This window comes from Nymphalis io, chromosome 28, assembly GCF_905147045.1.
Source record: "Nymphalis io chromosome 28, ilAglIoxx1.1, whole genome shotgun sequence".
In the NCBI taxonomy this organism is placed as follows: Eukaryota; Metazoa; Arthropoda; class Insecta; order Lepidoptera; family Nymphalidae; genus Nymphalis; species Nymphalis io.
The window spans coordinates 2,403,836-2,425,640 of record NC_065915.1 but is presented as its reverse complement, the minus strand read 5'-3'; the positions used below and the strand labels follow the sequence as shown (position 1 = coordinate 2,425,640).

The 21,805-nt window shown below is 33.6% G+C and overlaps 2 protein-coding genes across 3 annotated transcripts; both read right to left on the bottom strand.

The window, feature by feature from the left end:
• Positions 1 to 832: 832 nt before the first annotated feature.
• Positions 833 to 5,956, bottom strand: LOC126779097 (actin-like protein 6A). Of its 2 annotated transcripts, XM_050502935.1 has the most exons (9): positions 5,618 to 5,956; positions 5,143 to 5,291; positions 4,814 to 5,040; positions 3,327 to 3,444; positions 2,741 to 2,872; positions 2,193 to 2,343; positions 1,592 to 1,792; positions 1,091 to 1,216; positions 833 to 889 (listed from the first exon to the last, which is right to left on the bottom strand). In XM_050502935.1, the coding sequence occupies exons 1-8, from the start codon at positions 5,817 to 5,819 to the stop codon at positions 1,113 to 1,115; spliced, it is 1,284 nt and encodes a 427-aa protein (XP_050358892.1). In that variant the 5' UTR covers positions 5,820 to 5,956; the 3' UTR covers positions 833 to 889; positions 1,091 to 1,112. The 2 variants fall into 2 exon arrangements, with proteins under 2 accessions (XP_050358892.1, XP_050358891.1); XM_050502934.1 differs by lacking the exon at positions 833 to 889 and having other exon boundaries at positions 920 to 1,216.
• A 5,080-nt stretch (positions 5,957 to 11,036) lies between these two features.
• Positions 11,037 to 20,951, bottom strand: LOC126779129 (uncharacterized). Its single transcript, XM_050502979.1, has 6 exons — positions 20,694 to 20,951; positions 20,295 to 20,400; positions 19,514 to 19,626; positions 17,456 to 17,515; positions 16,376 to 16,660; positions 11,037 to 12,591 (listed from the first exon to the last, which is right to left on the bottom strand). Exons 2-6 carry the CDS (start codon positions 20,395 to 20,397, stop codon positions 12,385 to 12,387), a joined length of 768 nt encoding a protein of 255 aa, XP_050358936.1. The 5' UTR covers positions 20,398 to 20,400; positions 20,694 to 20,951; the 3' UTR covers positions 11,037 to 12,384.
• Between the last annotated feature and the right edge of the window lie 854 nt (positions 20,952 to 21,805).

The window sequence follows — 21,805 nt, the reverse complement described above, 5'->3', positions numbered from 1 at the left end:
AGTTTTGTATCATCGGCATATAGAAGTGTGTTAGGATTTAAAAAAAAAAACAGTATATCATTAATGGAAATGTTAAACAAAAGGGGACCGAGGTGAGAGCACTGAGGAACCCCAGATGTTATTGGGATAAAACTAGATATGTGTCCTTTGAGAGCAACTGCTTGAGTTCTGTCACGGAGATATGATGTTATTTATCTTAGCAAATCGCCGTGTATACCAATATATTCAAGTTTTTAAATTAATAACGAATGTGGAATTTTATCAAATGCTTTTGAGTAATCATTATACACAGCGTCAAGATTAAAGTTTAATATAATCTGTTTTTATATAATCTGTTAAAGTTTAATATAATCTGTGTACCAGTTTAATATAATTAACTGGTGGTAGGGCTTTGTGCAAGCCCGTCTGGGTAGGTACCACCCACTCATCAGATATTCTACCGCAAAACAGCAATACTTGATATTGTTGTGTTCCGGTTTGAAGGGTGAGTGAGCCAGTGTAATTACAGGCACAAGGGACATAAAATCTTAGTTCCCAAGGTTGGTGGCGCATTGGCTAAAAGCGATGGTTGACATTTCTTACAATGCCAATGTCTAAGGGCGTTTGGTGACCACTTACCATCAGGTGGCCCATATGCTCGTCCACCTTCCTATTCTATAAAAAAAAAAAAAAATAATCATGTAAAATAACGATTCGAACGTTCTTATGAAAGCGCCCTTGAATAAAGTAATTGACAATTTTAACTATATTTTTTTTGAAATCGACTTGTTTTGAAAGACAAAGTCAAAACGTGTTATTTATATTTGTTCTCAATTACGATAGTACCAACTCCTCCTCCATATAATTCTTCCCACTACTGGACCTCCCCTCGTAGGTACTGTAGAGATCTCTAATAAATGTAAAAAAATAAGACGTTAAAAATACTTATAACTATTTATTAATCACTCGCAATCACTCATACATGTTTTTTACAGGTTTGTCGTGACCAAAAACACAATTTATTGATTTTACGGGTTCATATAAAAGTAGCAGCAGTTGTATTCACAAAACTAAAAAATTTATGAAAGTCCATATTTGTTATTTTTCTTACATATTTATTTATCGATATGCTCCTAGGGACATTTCCTCTCCAGCTGTCCCTTGCCACCTTCGTCGTACTCCTGTGACGATATCCACATCTGTTGAAAGGAACCGATCGAAGCCAGGATCGATCCACCTGTGAATATGAAAAATATAATAATTATTTCCATTGTATTTTTTTTTAACAACGTTATATTAAACATGATGACGTTAGCGATGGGTCTTCCGGTTAAGGTACCTTCATCACAAGTTGCGGTGGTGGGTCGCTCGGCGGGCGGCGCGGTGACCTGGAGGCGGTGCGCGAGGTGGGGGGGGGGGGGGCGGTACGTACCGATCCAGGCGGCGAAGCGTCGCTCGGCGGGCGCGGGCGGCGCGGTGACCTTGAGGCGGTGCGCGGGGTGGGGGGGGGCGGTACGTACCGATCCAGGCGGCGAAGCGTCGCTCGGCGGGCGCGGGCGGCGCGGTGACCTTGAGGCGGTGCGCGGGGGGGGGGGGGGGGGGCGGCACGTACCGATCCAGGCGGCGAAGCGTCGCTCGGCGGGCGCGGGCGGCGCGGTGACCTTGAGGCGGTGCGCGGAGGGCGCGCGGCCGGCCAGCTCCTTGGCGAGGCGCTCGAGCCAGCCCGTGGCGCACGCGCCGCCGCCGCACGCCACCACGGCGCCCCACAGCGCCGCGCGCGCGTCCGCGTCGCACGCGCCGGCCGCCGCGCACACTGTGCACATTACATACTTATACTGGTAGACGATAGTGTTATAGATACGAAACATTTATGAAACTCGTGCCATAGTATCGTTTGCAAAACGCTGTTAATAATATGGTATAATACAAACTTATTTTCTCTCGGACAAAATCTTTCTTGACTGGAACTTATAAAGAGACCTTGAGGCGAACAGTGGAAGATTTATAGTCTGTCATGTACGTTATGGCTCCATATGGTATGTGAGAGTGAGAAAATATATAGTGCGCCTTTGTTATGTATTGTAGTGTATTGTACTACGATATTTCCTGGGCACTTACCTGGTCCTTCATTCGAGAAATTTAATCAGTACATAATTATATAAACCTAGAAAAAATATCATTCTACATTTCTTACTAGTTTAGTATTGACAAACCTAAATGCGGAGCCCCGAGACTCTGCTCGAAGAGGCACTCTGACAGCTTGAAGCGTTCAGGACCGAAGTCCTGGTGGTACCCCCCCGGGAACTCGTAGTGCAGTCCGGGAACTGACGCCGCTGAACGATCGTCATAAGCTGTTTCTGAGACCTATGAATAAACATTATTAATTGTTATAATTTTTTTTTTAAATATATTGGCAGACTGACTGGTGAGGTCGTAAGGTTCAGTTTGGCTTGTGCCGGCGGATCAGTTAGAGAAACACGTCTTTCCTTCGTAAATGTACATTGGCAACTACTGCTTAATCGTAAAGTTAATTGAGACTACGTTTTTAGGTTCAAAATCGCAAAACAGAATCACCACTGACAAAGGCCACATGCTGCTGATATCTGTTTCTGAATCTGTTTTATGAAGAGGTGAGATTAACACAAACATACTTACAGTGTACTTTAATTTATAACATATAAATAAATAGATATGTATTATTATTAATTTATATAGTTATTTATTAAATAATTAAAAAAAAAATTAAAGTTGAAGACATTACGTGAGCCACACAATGTACAAAGTCTTCATACTGCCGTTTCAACATGTACTGTTGCCACGATTGTGTGAGACCAGCCGGTAACGTCTTCAATGTGTACCGCGCTCTTTCCCTCTCGCGGATCACCTCTTTGCTCTGAAATTAAATTAATTTCATGAAATCATATTGTAAATAGCAATACCTGGTAGACATTATCCAGTCTTTGTATAGTATGCCGATGGTTTAAAAGTTTGGTGGTTTGTTGAACAATGAATGAACCACAGCACCATCTAGTGGAGAGTTCCAAGGTGATAGTATAAAATTTACCATTAATAAAATACAAACTGTGTTAAAATCTGTTAATCTCAAATAGATAAACCATTTTTATATGTTATGTTTTTATTAAGTGGATTGTGAATCCACAGGACTATAGACAACACAGGGTATTTCCAACCCAATTTGATTACAAAGAGGAAAAAATTATAAAGGGTTACAAAACTTATCATTCTATTGTAATTACAATTCTGCTTAATTTCCGTTCAAATCATTCTATGGTCTTTTGAACCAACTAAATGTCAAACCCTCTAAATGTCAATAGTAATGAACATACCTGTATGCTGTAAATGGGTAGCATCTGTATGTGCATATTGTTGAGCATGTGTTTTGCTTGAGCCACGAGGTGGTCACCACCAACTGGAGACCTTACCGCTGCACTAACTAGTGCATATCTGAAAAACAAATTAAAAGTTTTTTTTTTAATTACATGAAAAGTTCTGAATGAGTTTCAATCGAGAATAGCCATTTGCAATATTGGAATATGGTGATAGGAAAGCAAACTGAGATGACTCAAGAAAAACCAGGCACATGACTATCAGCTTTATGTCAAATTCAAAGTCAAAAATCTTTATTTAATATATAAGCGTTACACTGGCTTATTGATTGTCATAAATCTACCACCGGTTCGGAAATAAGCATCAGACATAAAATAACATCAGACCTGAGAAGAACAGGCAAAAGAAACTCAGCAGGTTTTTTTTTTATATCTCAGCCTTTACAATAAGTAATATACAACAATAGCCAAATTATATATAACTTTTTTTTTTATTTGAAATAACCTGGAGGCGATCGTTTCATTCCCAGGGTGTGCGATCATTTAAAAAGTCATCGGATGTGTAATATCCTTTATCACACAAGCATTCCTTAACAATTCTTTTAAATTTCACAATTGGATATATTTGAACGTTTTCTGGGATCCTGTTGTAGAAGCGTGTACATTGTCCCATAAAAGACTTACTAACCCTGTGTAATCTGGTAATAATGGTTGTAAGTTTATACTTGTTCCTGGTGTTAACAGTATGTACGTCACAATTTCTAGGAAAATCTTTTATCTTTTTGCGTACATACATAACATTATCAAATATATATTGAGAGGCGATAGTCATTATTTTAATTTCTTTAAATTTACATCTTAATGAATCTTGATCGCGAATCTTGATTGCAAAAAGCAATAACTGCAACTGGATATTGCCATTAATTTAAGCACATATAAAAAAATCTTAAGCAATATTTAAAATAAAGTTTGTTAGTTATTCACTCATTCTATTTGTATTTTTAGTATTTATTTTTTTAGTATCTTTGGTATTTTTTCTTTTGCTTTTCAAATTTTATTCCTAAATTTTAGTCATTTAACACACGTTCTGTTTTTTGTTTTAGTTCTTAAGTCGTAGTTCTTTAAATTTGTTAAGTTAAGAACTTTCAATTTTACTATTTATATTAGCTGTTACTTAGTTATATGTGATGGATGCTGTGGTTTCCTGAAGCACATAGATTTATAACTCGCATATTATATTAAAGCTTGTCATGTGTATTCCTTGTTGGAGATCCTAATAAAATAAAATAAAATCTTTTGGGCCCAGGTTATGAATTGCACAAACAGCCCTCTTCTGCAGTACAAAAATCGTATTAATATCGGCTGCATTATCCTAAAGTAGAATGCCATATGCTTTCCAAAGCCTTAAAGCCACTTTGGCTCGCTACTGAGAATTTCTTAATAGTAAAACCATATTTTCTTCGCTGAAATATATGTTATTTATATACCCATCAATAACAGGAACGGCAGATGTCTGAGATGCTCCGGCATCAACAACAAGAGCAGTCGACTTCCCATTAGCAAATGCCGCTAATACTGCATTCTTTACGAGAAAGAATGCAGGTGCTTGGTACTTTTCAAACAGGAGTTCTGCAAGCTTCTCCCTTGCTGGTCTGGTTGTCCATACGGCCTCTGTGAACAGAGCCGGGTGATGCTCTGATGGGGACCTTATAACCTGAAAATGTACATTTAAATAGCTCCCAATTAATTAATATTATGTTTTAAAAATATAAAGAAATAAAACAAAGAATTGGGAAAACTAAATAAAATTAAATACCTTAGAGTAACAATAGTCTAACATTTTCTCAAAAAGATCCCAATTTTCAACCTGACCATCTTTCATGTATGTCTGCACTTCCATGCCTGGACGGGGTACATGCAGCTCTGTCACGTCAATGTAGTAGCGTAACTCATCTTTTTTTGTATCTATTAACAAAAAAAGTAAAATCCAGTTAATTTTACCATTAGACAAAATGTGTCAAAATGTGACAAAATGTGTAGTTCTTTACTTTAGAATTACTTATTGCACTTGGCACACTATGCTCAGAGGTAAATGAAAAAAAATTGAGATAAATTGCATTGCAATGTACAAATAAATTCTATTTGTCGAAGACCGAGTTTAATAAAACAGACTAATTTTACCAATAATTTCGTTTATTCCATGTTTATGTCTCATCACAAAACATTATTTATCAAAATTCTTACTTATGCAAAAATATGATTATTTTACAAATATCGTATTTTCTACTTACTACTTTGAGTAACATTTCCATCTGGAACCTTCTCTTCTGCCTCTGGAATATGTGTTGCAGGTCCAACACCAATAACTGCTGGAATATCAGCTTTCGGAGTATCTTCTTGAGCATAACCAACTCGTAAAGAATGATGCCCGGGATCGAAAACTAACGCACCTATTTCATCTCCCCCATATAACATACCGTTCGGTCCACTCATTTTTGATTTTTACTTACAACATAAATTAATATTTATGTTTTGATTGATAAAATCGGCGCGATTCAAATGTACCTAAACTACAACAACGGGATAGTTTATTTTTTTCGATGACATTTATTATTATAGCATTGACAGATCACATTCCATTGCGTTAAAATAGGCGTACCACACTTCATTAAATACGATATTGTTTTAAGGAAATTCAAAATATAAATAAGAAAACATATATCGATTAAATAAGAAAGTTCATAATTAATTATGAACTTAATTGTGGAACGCTATCTCGAAATATAAACAATATGTTATTTTATTTATGGCAACATTTAGGTCTTAATTTTAAGTGTTTTTTTTAACATAGATTAAAAAAATGTTATTATTGTTCTATACTAATACTTCGCTATGTTATCGCTTAATTAAGTCAATATTATAAAAGCTTGCCATATAGTCCGATAAAGACAAATTTCCGCGAAACAAAAACGGCATTAATTTCGAAATCTTGTCAAGCATCGAATTTTGATGCCGCAGCAACGAATAGGTGATACCATATTTAAATGTAAGTTCTAAATATTATTCATAATTTTATTAAAATAACTTGAAAATACACTTTTTGATTTGAAACGTTACCTAAACATAATATCAACTGAACTATTGTGTGTCCCAAATTGGGACGCGATTGGATCACGAGTATTTTTTTGTTATTTCTATAATTTATTTTAATTATAAATTTAATACAATTTAACTATAATCATGTGTATTTCCATTTTAGCATTAACATTGACATGATAGAGGAGTTACCACTTGGAATTCCTTGAAACTCCTCTTCATGCCGAAAGGCGAAGAACCCTGGCTCAGAATCGGAAAGACTTTAACCATCCAGAGTAAGTGAAATAATTGTAAGGCTGGAGAGCAGTTGATGATTGGAGGGTGGATGACACCGAACTGCTCTCCAGCTTGAGCCGTAAGTGATTGAACTGTTAAGAATGTGTGTGTGTGCGTGTATTTATACAATTTCATCATCTAAATTTTTCTTGTTTAAGTACGGCCAGCCATCCACATTTGACGGATCCGCTACGTAAGTATTATTATTATTATTATCGACATATTAAGCTCTAAAAGTATATTTCTGGCTGACTAGCAGTGTTATTAAAATAAAATAAATTGCTTCAGACATGTCGAATGTGAAATGACCATGTGACGTGTGAAATGACGATGGGTGAATGATGAGCATCCGAGCGCGGCTTGAATCTCACAGTCCTGCCAACGTCCCTTAGGGGACTATAAAATCAGCAGTCTACTTAATTACGTTTGCTTGTTTTTCATTGATCAATGGCAGGCGTTGTTATTTTACTTCTTACAGGAAGTGAAGAAGAGGAAGCTTCTGACGATGAGTTTGAGCCCCATTTCTCAATCCCTCGCAGCGTTCGGGTTATGAGGACACGCCACAGGGGGCTAAAGCTGCGGGCAAAGTAGACACTACGTCTGTGGATGATGCATGGGTCTACGTCATTATTTGACTTTGACTGGCAGGGGTTTCCAACTCCCCCGATTTCCCTCTTGAGGAGAGAAACGTTTGTCGGAAGCTGCGGCCCCATGATTGGCCCTATCTCAAGGGGTGGCTCGATATCAAACAATTTATCCCGAACAGAACCGCTGCAGTAGGCATTAAAACCTACGAAGAGGGGATATTGGGGTGATTCGAGTGTCACGTGGGTAGTTAAATTGAAGCTAGCTTGATGAAAAATATATAATTTACAACAAATTTATCACAATTTTTGCTTCCCTTTTCTCTTTTTATTTCCAGCAATGTTAATAACGTGTGTGTAAATTTTTTTAAAGACTATTTATATATTAAACTAAAATAATATATATCCCCTACAGATTAGTATGTAAGAAGATTTCAAGATGACATATTAATCACATAATTAAAGAATAAAAGAATGCATCTGTCTGGGTAAAGGCGCGCGCAGGTAGTATCAATTGTGGTGATATAGAATACTATTTGCCAGTTAAAGCAGAGCTTTATGACATTCTCAGTAGCAGCCCGGAGTCTGGAAGTTGGTAGTGTGTGCACTTCCGTGCCTCGAAAGCACGTAAATCCGTTGGTCTTGCGCCTGAACTCTTTCCGGTCGTGTCGGATTGCCATTCCATCGGATTATGAGAGTAAGGGTCCGTTCACACAGACCGGCTCGGAGAGCATCGGCCTGCTTTTTTCTTTTCACACAGACCGGGTCGTATACGCTTGGAATTGGCCGGAGCGGAGCCGCCAACTATTTCACATCGACCGGCTGGAAGAGATCTGAAAGCGGGTGCGAGCGAGAAAGAGCACGCAAGCGGAGCCGGTCGGCTCCTTTTATTACTTCACACGAAGCGCGTTCAGGCATTTTTAATGACAAAAAAGGTGCAAATGCAAAAATAAACTTTACTACAATCACTCAAAACACTGTTTCCAACGTGATAAAAATCTGCTCTCCTCTCCGAGCCGGTCTGTGTGAACGGACCCTAAGGGAACAGAGAGTGCACCTAAGCTTGCGCACACACTTGTACACTGTATCATATGTACTATCTCCTGCGTAGTTGGCTCATCTCTCTTGAAATTGGCCGCCGTGGCTACATTAATAGATGAGATACATTAATAGGTAAAGGTTTGATGGAAGGTATTTAATATTAAGAATGATGATAAGCCCTGTCAATATAATTAGATTGCCGAAAGATCATTGTTCCACTAAACGTCTTGTGTCTTTTTTTATAACACACCATAGACATTCTTTTGTTTTTTTTAAAGAATATCTAATAAATAAAAATACAAACAGATTTTACAACACAAATGTTTATTACAACACATATATGTGACATCAATTCTCTACACACAACGCATACCGTTTCTGTAAATAATGAATACGTCTAAACACATTTCACTACGCTACAATTCTTATTAATAAATTACGATTTTATATATAAGTATCACAATAATCTAAATAAACCAAAACTATTTTGATTAAAAATATATCAGACAAGATCCAGTCACTAACGGATATTCTTATAGTATCGAAAATATATCAAAATTAACGCAGTTGTGACTGCGACTTAAGCTTCCCATTTCATCGTAAAATGACGGAACGGAAACGGAAGCAAAAATAAAATATTAAATGCGTTCAATTTAAAATTTGTTTAAATAGTTTTTTTTTTATTGATAGTATAAAAAACAGTGTTGATAAAAATATAAAAGATATGATTTTCACCTGTAAGAATGTACTCATAGGAACTACATCAAGGCTCCCGAGTATCAATAGTATAAAATACAATAAGAGAGTACAGGTTTATAAAACAATGTACCTTTTATATAATATTCTTATATGCTAAGTACACCCATTCTAATATCTATTTATGGTATTTGTAACGCGGTCATTATAAAAAAAGTATATTTTGATTTCACATTTCTCGCTTCAACAATCCGAACAAGTTCTGTTGTCTCAATAAGCGCTTCAGGAACATTAGCAGAAAGTATAACAGAATCAGTTCTTTCCTCCTCCGTAGTAATCGACGGACTAGACTCTGAAACTTCATTAGATTCAGCAACTTTTTTTATAATGACCGCGCTACAAATACCGTACTACACATATACATAAAATACTTTATATTAAAAAACAATATTAAGTTAAAATTATTAAAAACATTAACTATTCCAAATGAGAGAATTATGGGGCGTGTATTAAAAAAAAAAACGTGATGCTTTTCATTCTTATGCCGAGTGAAAGAGACAGATGCAACCTAAGCATCGTAGTGAAGAAGATACTATCAATAACTTTTTAAGTCCTTACCTTAGCCATGAAAAATGACATTCCAAATCAGTCTTAAAAGCAATTCCGAGGCCTCAAATATTTCAGACTAGAGTTTCTTTAAGGTTAAAGGGCTCTCATTTAACTAGCATTCTTATGCTTATACCACATCTCCGATTAACATCTAATCTTAAATTTGTCAATATATTTTGTATATATGCATTACATGTAAGTTATACATGTTAATGTATACATACAATATACATGTATAATACATAGAAACTACGGAAATATTGTTGTATCTAATAACAACAATCATAATATTACGACAATTATAATACAATTAGATAAAATTGTAAAGTGACATATATTATGTTTTGTTAATCGAAATATTTTTCATTGTAATATCAACATTTAAAAAAAACATATGGAATTTGTATTTATTCTTTAAACAAAACATTCATCTTAGTAAAGGAATAATATAAAAATATACTAGAAGAATACGAGATGTTTAAGGGTGGATTTTAGATGACCTGCTTTTTTAACATAACTGTACAAACGTCATACAAGGAGATGAGCCACTGATTGAAAATTTTCGTCTTAGAAATTATGTATAATAGAATCGTACATAAGATTAAGTAAATAACGTTTCCTAATAAACAGTTTGCATTCGTTATACTCTGGGCCTGAGTGTACCGTAACAGCTTGTGAATGTCTCACTGCTGGGCTAAAGTCCTCCTCTCCTCTTTTTGAGGAGAAGGTTTGGAGCTTATTCCACCACGCTGCTCCAATGCTGGTTGGTGGAAAACTCAGTCCAAATTCATCTAAGCAATATGTGTGATAAATGGTCGAATATTAGATTATAGATATATATATATATATATATATATATATATATATATATATATATATATATAATTGTTTAATATATATATATATATTAAACAATTAAATATCTTAAAGTACATTTGAGTCCAGAACATTACGATTGTATTTACATTAATTAATAAATTAATTTTATTTAATGAACACTTCAACGGAAAAATACATTTTCACCGGGCTGAATTAAATGAACTTATAATTTCCGGAATAAAACAGTGTATTCTAGACAACTTGAAGTATTATATACACATTTTTTTATAAATTTAATAAGCGTAGTAATATTAATAAACCTTAAATTAAATAAAAAACATTAATTAGTACTTTCAAATTAAATTTATACAAACATGGCACTGGGAATGCTACAGTAGATACGATGTGAGCAACGGTAGTATTATTATACTACAGAACAACACCTGGGGTCGAATTCTACTAATCTAGATCGATTACGATACGTTATATACGTTTGAATATACGTTTGAATAATCTATATTTATTCGAATCGGAACCGAACCGATAACCGTTATGTCAAAACCCAACTTAATTGTTAACTTTTATGGCAATAATCGATAATTAAATTAAAGAATAGGAAAATGGATAAACGGCAACGATCACGCTTCGATTCGATTGCGATAAAGTGACAATTTGTTAGTAGAATTGGCCCCCTGCATGTACAGTTAAAGAAAATTCACAAATGGGTTGTCGCACGTGTGACCATAGCATAATATACGATTTCGCATCGCGTTTGGTTACCCGTGTGTATGGGGCATAAAGATAGACAAACAAAATATAATTTAATAATGTACGTTCCGTTTTGTACAATGATTAAACTAAAATAAATTTATATAAATGAAATAAAGAACTTTTTCTAATGTTAAAGTTAAAAAGTTTTTTTTTTAAATTATCAAATGAATTTAGTCTTACAGATTGTGTACACCAGAATCGTTACATAGAGAACGGACTAAGAATTAGAAAGAGACAATGCAAGTGTAGACCACAACCTATCTCCTTCCCTTCCTAGGGTAGTTCCTGTCTATAGTCTATGATCATACCGCAAACATATTTTATATATTGATTATATCTTAAATTAGGCCATTGTATTAATATGTATCGAAAAATTGCTACAAATATAGTTTTAGTTTACTCTATAAATTATTTCAGAATGAAAATTATATTTTACACAATACGATGTACATAAAACATATCCATTTAAATTTTTAACATTACTTATTATAAAGTCTAATTAAGATATAGATAAAAAGTGTGCCAAAAATAGACATTTCGTGTCTTAACGTCTAATTACGGTTATTCCCCACCACTAGATATAAATCTAATATTGATAACATTTGAAAAAAGAACAACAGAAGAGTTTAAAGGAAAGCCCCGATTTGAAAATGTCGATATACCTAACAGTGATTTGTGGCCTTTTGGAGCTTGATTATTTCTATACAATAAAAGCCATAGACATTTAATTTTACTCTATTGGTTATTAAGTAAAATTAAATAGTATATAAAAGTAAAATAAATTATCCTGGAAGCTTAATTAACGAAACAAATTAATATCATAATTTTTATCATCGTTAGGTAGAAATGTGATCAATCATATCGCATACCAACGTTAAGCAATGACTTACCAATACAGGTAAAGTATTAAGTTACCAATTAAATGCACTTAATAATTAACATTAAAACCATATCATCAAAATCATAATCAGATAGAATTAACTTCCCATTAAATTTAGATTCAGTTCAAGAGACATTGACATAAGTGGAGAAATATTAATTCATCTTCAAATTTCTCGCTTCATTAATTGTATGAAGAGAAGCGAGACTTTAATCACGTACCAGTGAGCGTAAGTCACCATTTTCTCAAGGTTAGTCTTTCAGATAAGGCATTCAAATTATCCTATTTACTGTACTTGGCACCCGACATTGATAGCGCTGAAAAGTGGCGCCACACCTATACCTCCATCCCCATCCGTGACACCGGCCAGGTAAGTGACTCCCGTGCAATCAGTGCATGTGCAACTGTCGGTAAGTGTGCAGAGCCCACGGGCTGTGGCGATTGCCTCCCATTTGATCTGTTCGTCTAGACTGCCGCTCCGATTCAGAAGGTTCTGGAGAACGTATTTTAATTTGAAATTTATTGGTAATTTTTAGTTTAGTTAGTATATGTATGTGTAGAAACATAGCTCTTAATTATAACATTTGGACATAGTCCATTAATTTCGTGAAAGATTTTTAATATATTGAGAATGGACTCGAAGGAATATGTCAAAACTATAAAAAGTATTAAAAATTGTCTATGTCACTCTGATACCTTTCATAAGTATTGACAGTCCACCTCAAGGCTGTCTATGTCAACTCAATGACAATACGTCAACAGTATATAAGTGTATAAACAAAGACTAATGGTCAAAAATTACAACAATGCAGTATGAACAAATCACAGACAGCAGGGAATTATTATCAACTAAGAATGTCTGTGCTGTAAATGTTGCTATTGGAATAATTTAATTAAATGACAGTAATTAAATTTTAATGAAGACTGTTTTCTTCGATCTCGAAATATAACATTATGAAACAAATAAATCAAAATATTTTTATATTATAATTTCTCAGAAATTATTCTTTAATTCAGTCTTTAAATAAATAAATAAACTACTTCGTTGAGAACTGTGATGTCACAGATTAATTTATTATTATTACTGTGAAAATATTATGTTATTTTTGTAATAGAATGGAATATTTTGTTTTATCTGTTATAATAAATTGGCCTAAGACACACAAGTAAATAGCCCGAGTACGGTAAGTGATCACCACTAGAGATTGCCACTGTAAAAAATATTAACTATTCCATACGCCGTCAATACACCACTACAGGATCTAAAATGTTATCCCTTGTGCCAGTTACTACACTGGCTCACTCGTTATTCAACCAGAACACAGCAATACAGAGTGTTGACGTTTGGTGGTAGAATAATTGATGAGTGTTTGGTGCTATAGAACCTTCGGTTCCAGAAAATATATGTCACATAATTGTCGAACAAAGGAAACGAAACACAGGTGTTGTTAGGTGGCGCTGCGCGGAGTCTAAGTCGGCCTGCGTTCGGACAGTTACTTTAAAACGTCGACCAAGACCCTACCCGCCTATACTGCTCGGCTGATTAGCTCACGATTGTTACGACAATATCCTGGGTCATTATTCACACAAGTCCATCTGATCCCAAACAAAGCAGAGCTGGTACTATCGAAACCAGACAACTGATATACTACATATACTACTTTTCTTTGGTAAATACATACTTATATAGATAATTACACTCAGGACAAACAGACAATAATACAATATAGGACAATGCTATACATATTACAATGTTGTTATTATTCATAAGATATTCTTCATTTATGAATATGGAATTTTGAATAGCTGATAACTGTCTCTCGTCTCAAATCTTAATATATTTCTAATCTTATATAATATTAAATGCTTGTATATATATATATATATATATATATATATATATATATATATATATATATAATAGCGGTTTCGAAACCGCTCTAACCTATTTAGGTGTCTTTAATGAAAAAACGATATTTTTCACAAAAATAAAGTTATAACTATTTATTAGACCCGAGTGAAACGCCTCACCTAAGTACCATATAAATGTTAACTTTGATTGATAGCAGAAGTCATTTTCGTCAAGGAGTTTGGCAATAAATCAGCTTATTACAATGTAATCCCGACCGATTTTCGGTAACGGCACTCTCTATCCCCGCACATCATAATCCGATGGGATGGCAATCCGACACGACAGAAAAGAGTTCAGGCACATGTCCATTGACCAAGGCACGGGAGTGTTAACACTCAAATTCCAAACATCGGGATGCTACCGGGAATCTCTTGCCAGAAAACATTTTTATCGGCCCGACCGGGCGCTTGAATCCAGTACCTCGTCTACAGCCATACGCTAGTCACGATGAGGCAGGTATAGGTCATGATATTTATATAGTGTACAAATTAAAACTTTTTAATTTGCTCTGGGCTTGTAAACGTCCAAAGCGATTAATATATTTTCTTCTAGAAGTTTCATGACCTTTATCATATGACGAGAAAAGTTATTTCCTCATCTATAAGTCGGTTAAAAACTAACCTTATAGCGTTTTAACCGGCGATGTAGAAAATTAATCTGTCTCATCGTTCATTTTAAACTGTAATTAAAGTTACTTCAGCTCTGTGTGAACTCTCAAACGTTTTAACAACTTTTTACATAGGTACATATATATATATATATATATATATATATAATAGTCAGTTTATGTTGGGATTTTTATTTAACAACTGGAAAAGTATATATTTCTAAGTGCTTTTTCGAGTTAATTCGCATGTCTGATTCTGTATTTATAAGAAACATTTCTAAGTGGCTTTATTTAAAATATATGTATTTCTCCTCCATGATCTTCTGATATATATTTTTGAGTGCTTTTTTGCATCCTCACATACACACAGATGGTATTATCTATGGGTGTCACATTTCTAACACGAAAAGGTTAAATTCTAGATTGTTCGGAATGTTATATATTATATAATCATAATTACTAGGATCGCAAAACTTGTTTTTAAGATTAGTAAAAGCAAAACAAACCAGGAAATTAATCCGTTATGTTCATGAAAATTAAAACTAGGTACGGTGCGATATCATATATTATCCTATTGATTATAGATGAAATACCCTAAAATACTAATGGCCATTAGTTTATTAATACATATTATATATACACGCACGCTAAATAGGCCGGACTGTAGTTAGTCTTTCGGAAATTTCTGGTCAAAGTCATGGGGCGTACATAGAGATTAGAGAGTGCCACTTTATAGGTATTAATTTCAAAAATCGGTTAGGTAAGCTACCTTTTTGTATAAATTGATTTTAATAAGTTCTTAAAAATTGTTTATGCGCAGCCGCTAGTGGCTCACTTCAGCCCGGCCAAATTAGTTTGCGCCTCCTACACTTATGTATGTAAAGAAAATCATGTAAAAATGATTACAACCATTACAGGTAGGGCTTGCGCAGGTCCCTCTGAGTGTCAGTTTTTTTATCGCCAAACAGCCATAGTTTGTAATTGCTGTGTTCCGTCCGGTTTGAAGTGAGCATCGTAATATACGCATACGGAAGATAATATCTTAGATCCTATGGTCGGCGGCACAAGGAACGGTTCGAGCTTGTTGGCACTTTGCTACCGTCTATGGGCGACAACTTACCATCAGGTGAATCATTCCCTCGTCGCTCTTCCTAAAATAATGATAAATAAATGTGCATTCAGTTTTTAGAGTAAAAAAACACATAAACATATGAATTTTGGCCAAATATCAAATCTGAGCGAGCACCTTATTAGTTTCATGGACGCCATCGTAAGCAAACCTCACATGGGTCAGATGAGCTTCTATTACAAATATAAAGCCCGTGGCGAAATAAGTTCCAAGCCTTCTCCTAAGTTGGAGAGAAATGCGTTTTTCCAGCAGAGCATATTTTAGGAAATTATATTGTACAGCCGATACCAATGGCAGAAGAAATAAGATACATAAAGAATCTTGAAACATTACATATTTGGTCGATATTTAAATTTTTTTGGTATTCACAACTGAATATCAGCTAAGTGGCGACTTTACAAGTGGATATAAGCAATTAACAATTAAAAAACAAAATTAAAAAGTGTTATATTATCAATAAATATACATTAATCAAGAATGGTAGTGCAAATTGCATGGAACGTATAAAACTCCTTCTGCATTTGTAATATATTATAGTCGAATTTATTGTATTCTGAGTAATGTTATTGTGATCCGAGATGTCAGATACAGGAAAAATTCCAGAGGAATAAATAAGTCGAATAACTTACCTCCAAAACTTCAACATTGCTAGCTTGCCACATGTCCAGATCAGTCAGCTGTTGATCCTTCGATTTACTCTTCTTCGGCTTCTTCATCATGGCGCAATACATGGACACATCGTTACTGGCGGTTATCGATGATTCGTCGAATTGCAAAGAATTTGCGTCATAGGAAGTAGACGCGTCATCATCCAATGGTAAAGTCGTCTCCGCTTTATCGTACGATTGTTCTTCGTCTTCGAGTGTCATCGTTGATGTTCCCGTCGATTGGTTTTGAAAATTTTCGTAGAGTATCTGAAGTTCATGAACGCATGAATAAAGTCACCGACGATTAAATCGCTCTAAATAATAATAATCTTTATTCTTCTGTCAACAAGTGTCATACTTCTGGTGCGTGATAATTAAACATAACATTACATTATTAATTAGAATCACAATCACAAAAATATTAATAATTAAAATATATAAGAATGAATAATGAGCTAATTAATTGACATAAAAAAGAGAAAATAATACACATATATATTGAGATAAATAAAATAAGAAATTAAATTGATCGTGTATGAGGTACATGAACCAGAGTATTACACTTCAGACAGACTTCTGGATCAGCCGCCTCACCATATAGCCAAAAATAGTAAAGCAAAGCAAATAATAGTAGGTTTTTATTTTGTATAATGATAAGCGGTGTCGGATTCAGAGCTCAGAGCCGCTGAGGTAAGAAATGAGTGAAACTCTTTAATGATTACACAAATTATATTTATTTTATTCATTTTTTTTTTAATTATGTAGATACCGTATACATTTACACATGTGTTTTACTATATCTACATATCATATATCATGTTCAAGTTAGTAGATTAAGTGAGGGTTGTGATTTTTTTTTTCTTAAAATTATCTCCTTGTGAAAGTTTTGGGGCTGTAGCCAAGTAACTCTCCCCTAAATCCGGCCCTAATAAAAGGCAGATTGCATCCCCCCCCCCCTGAGTTTTTATGTTGTAACTAATATGACTATACTACTCTGACTGACTTTTCAACATAAATAAAAAAGTAGCTGTAATATTACGCTAAAATTATGTTATATGTTACCCGTTGTTCTTCTATTTTGCTGCTAAGACTTGCCCGTCTCGTCTCTTCGTCACAGATAAACTAGAACAATACACTTGTATTTATTATTTTTAAATTAATTCTAAATACAAAATAGTTTTTATTCAAACGTCAAACGTTACGTTGATAGGAAAGAGTAATCATAAAATTGAGTTATTATTTAAAAATATAATGAAAGATTTTCAAAGTGATTTTGGAGTAAATCTATCAAGTACGAAATTAAATGCAACGTTTTAACACGTAACGTTTGAATGTAAAATAGTTTAACTTCTATATAATGTACTTAGTTCTTTCTATTCGAGATCTAATTAATTAGTTTAATGATTGTTAATTTGTTCATAATTCTTTAAATGTATTTTTGTACAATCTGTATTCAGAACTTGGTGATAGCTTTAATCGCTTGAACGAAATATATCTTGATTTTATAATTCATTAAAGTGGTATAGTGACAAAAATTTGACATTTTTATTGCTGATGGGTCTGCCTCGCTTCTGTAGTGCTTTAGCTTGCTGAAGCGAATATACTCTTTTTACGCATTAATGCGAAAAACGTGTGCATCCTTGGTTCACAGGGTGCGGGCCAGCTCCAACAAAATTCTAAACATGATTGCTAACAGACTTGACTGTATATTTATAAACCGCTGTTGTAAAGTTTCAGCTGGATCAGTAAATTATATGAGTAGTAGATTGCATTGTTTTTTTTGTTTGCTTAGTTAAAACCGTTTTTTTTTGTAATTCTGTATAATGTATATCTGTCTTGTTACTTGAATAAATAAATTATTATTATTATTTAGAAGATTGTAGATCGCCAGCTTCCAGATTAAAATTATGTATCGTGTATATTTTTATTCCAATTCGGAATGGGCGGAATTCGGTCAGGTCAATTTTGAATGCCAGACATGTTTTAGACATAAGCTTTGAAGATGAGTGAGTCAGTGTCATTACAGCTACCAGTGAGTTGGATATTATACGAACATATAATATGAGTATTATATGATAATGAATTCAGAAAAAACACGCACATATCAATGTATATCTTAAGAAAAAATATTAGACTATTAATATTTAAAAAAAGGCATAGAGTTGTTCAAGTACCATAAATTTACTATCGAAAAGTTGACGAGCAAATCGGTCACCTGATTTGATAATAAAGGCCACCTCCACACATAAACACTTGTAGTATTACTTACAAAAAGTAATAAAAATCACACATATACTATTAATGCCTTGCCAACCATAGGATCGATCATCATGTTTGTGTCTGTAATTACACTAGCTTACTCACACACATTATACCACGTTAATACAATATAATTGATATTTTGTTCCATTTAAGTCCAATCTCGACCCCATAAGGTATATATTGCCTCAACTTTACTCCTAACACGAGCTTTACGCGTCATTGGAGAGGAAAATAGGAAAATTAGTAATTCCTGGAAAATAGGCATTGGTACTATTCGTTTAAAAATATAATTTGTCTTTATTTATATATACTAGCAAATCGTCCGGCTTTGCACAGGTAGATAAGAAGGAAAATGTATTTTTGATTTGCGTAAAATCCGTTCTTAGTGCGTCTACGTCGGGGAAGGAGTAACTGTGACAAATTTCAAAAGATTCGACCGGATTTTGCTCAGATATATATATGTCTAAGCGAAATCCGCTCACATTGGAATCGTAATTTTAAAAGGACGAATTAAATTTAAAGCTACCAACGTTTCGAAAAGTATATTATAATATAATATATAAGCCACAATAATATTTACCATGTATATCAGATAAGATGTCTCGTATTCACAGACTACGTCCTTCTGGCGCCCAACGTGGGACCCAGTTAAGCGGTAATATGGGAAAAATAACTTTAAAAAATACTTAATTACAATTATTAAACAGTTTACTTGTAATTAAATGTCATGTTGGTAGTCTTCGAATACGCGCTATCTTACCGGATATGACACATGGGGATACAAGTGCAGTAACACAAGACTGCCTCGATATTATAAATTATTTATTTATAATTAAATGTTTTACAATAATAACTCACATCGTCATCGTCGTCGTCTATATTTAGAACGGAAAGTAATTCCGGTGAAAAAAAATCATCGCTTGACACGATTCCTTTGCTTGTTGACGGCACGGGTGAGTCCGGTGTGTTAACTAATAAAAAAGAATAATATAAATAACAAGGAAGCGAAAATTTAAATTTCGAACGAATCATGTGACAGATAAAAGTCATGTTCGATTTTAAATGCAATGCAATATAACGCAAAAAGGTTTCAATACTATTTACATTTTTTTACAGTTTTATTACAGTTCGAACACAAAGATTTGTGCAAGCTTTTAATGAAAAATCGCAAAGCCATCGTAATAAAGCTGATCAGTATAAAGCTGATTTTATTTCCAGTTTTTGTTTTTTTTTTTTATATATATAATACGATTAACACGTATTTATAGTAATGGATCAATTTTATGCGTAACAAAAAACTCAAGGCAAAGCTATTCTGAAAGAACAAACTCGAAACTCAACTCAGAAAACGATAGTGAAATAGCGGAAGGATAAAGGACATTGACTATAATAATTATGAAATTTAAAGCATACATGCACTGTTTACAAATGAGTTACGAAGTGAGTTCTTAGAAAATAGATCTGTAGTTTAATCCTGTCTGAACGATAAATATCACGTTGAACGGTATTATTTATAATATTATTATTTTAAGTGGGCAACATTAACTAAGGGATAGTTACGGTTTTTGTTTTTTTTTATAACGTTGCAACATTTACAAATATTATTTCGGAAAAATATTAGAAATAATGACTTGTTTACCAGTATCATTGCTGGGGCTCGTCTGAAGGAGATTTTCAGTCGAGGGTTGTTCGGTTTGATCTCGACTTCGAGTCTTGAATATACCGAATTTTGTCGGAGCCATTTTCTTAAAAATAAAAAACCATACATACAAATACATATAATAAGATATTAATAAATCAATGAATTATTGAAGAAACGTTTAAGATTATATAATATTATATTAATAATTAAATAAATAAACACAGAAAAAGTTTGTAGTTTTTTTAACTTTGCAAATTGCATATAAAAACCATTAAATTATAAGGATATATTATTTTATCGCAAGCTATGTTTAAAAAGAGTCTTAAAAAAAGAAAGATATGTCTATATAATATTCGGTTATAATGGTCTCTGATTCACAATTAATCAATGACTTACCAGAAATATTCAATATATGTAGTTCCGAAACAAATTTCACTTTTACACAAGAAGGTATCCTACCCTATAGACATGGTTAGCGATAATTGATCGGAACTCAATGAAAAGCAATACAAAAAAAAAGACCAAACGCCACGTAGCTAATAATATTTAATTTGTTCCCGTAATATTATATATATTCACAGACGTGTTTTTGTAATAAATAATAATGATTGTAGCTCTATATTTATACTTCACAAATACACCGCCATTGCTACTTCTCAATAACACTGACTGAAAAAAGTCCTTTATAACGTCGCGAACATTCGTTGCAGAGATCTATCTGCCACAGATAAGAAAGGTATCGAAATAGTATATTTCTAATAGAGTAAACCTCATATATTGTTTTCACGTTTATTTATTAATCATATTCATTTATTCTTTTATATTTTCATATATGAGTTATTTATAAAAATATATTTTTTAATAACACATTATTTTGATATATGTATACCGATCTGACGACTAAAAAGAACCTATGGAAGAACTTCATATGCGCGCGCAGAATGTTTGTAATCCATTTAGCTTCGATTACACAAATAATTTCCTTACCAAGGAAATGTACACTTTAATTATATTAGCACAAAACTCAAATTATTTATTAATATGAAATCTATTGTATTTTTTTTTGTCTTTGTTCAAGTAAATAAGTTTTGTTTTTCATAATAAATTGGGGATCGTTAGGTTATATAGAGAATAAATATTTCAAAACATGGTTTTAATTTTTAAATCATAGCATTTAAGTACTTGTAATAATTCTTTGTCATTAGAAATGAATAAATATTATTTACTCATTTTTATTTTCGTTACCAGAAATTAATGAATTATAATTTTTTTTTAAATTTATTTAGTAAATAGCCACCTGTCCCGATTTTGCACGGGTATAATGGTCTACATAAAAACAATTGTATGGAGATATATAATATTATACTAATGGTTTACGCGGCGCACACCAGTAAGCTCCCAGTCGGCATGATTTTTTTCGACATCTTCAACAATCATTTTCATATTTCAGCCAATTTATACAAAACTTTAGTTAATTATATATTCAAACATTTAAAACAAATAACACT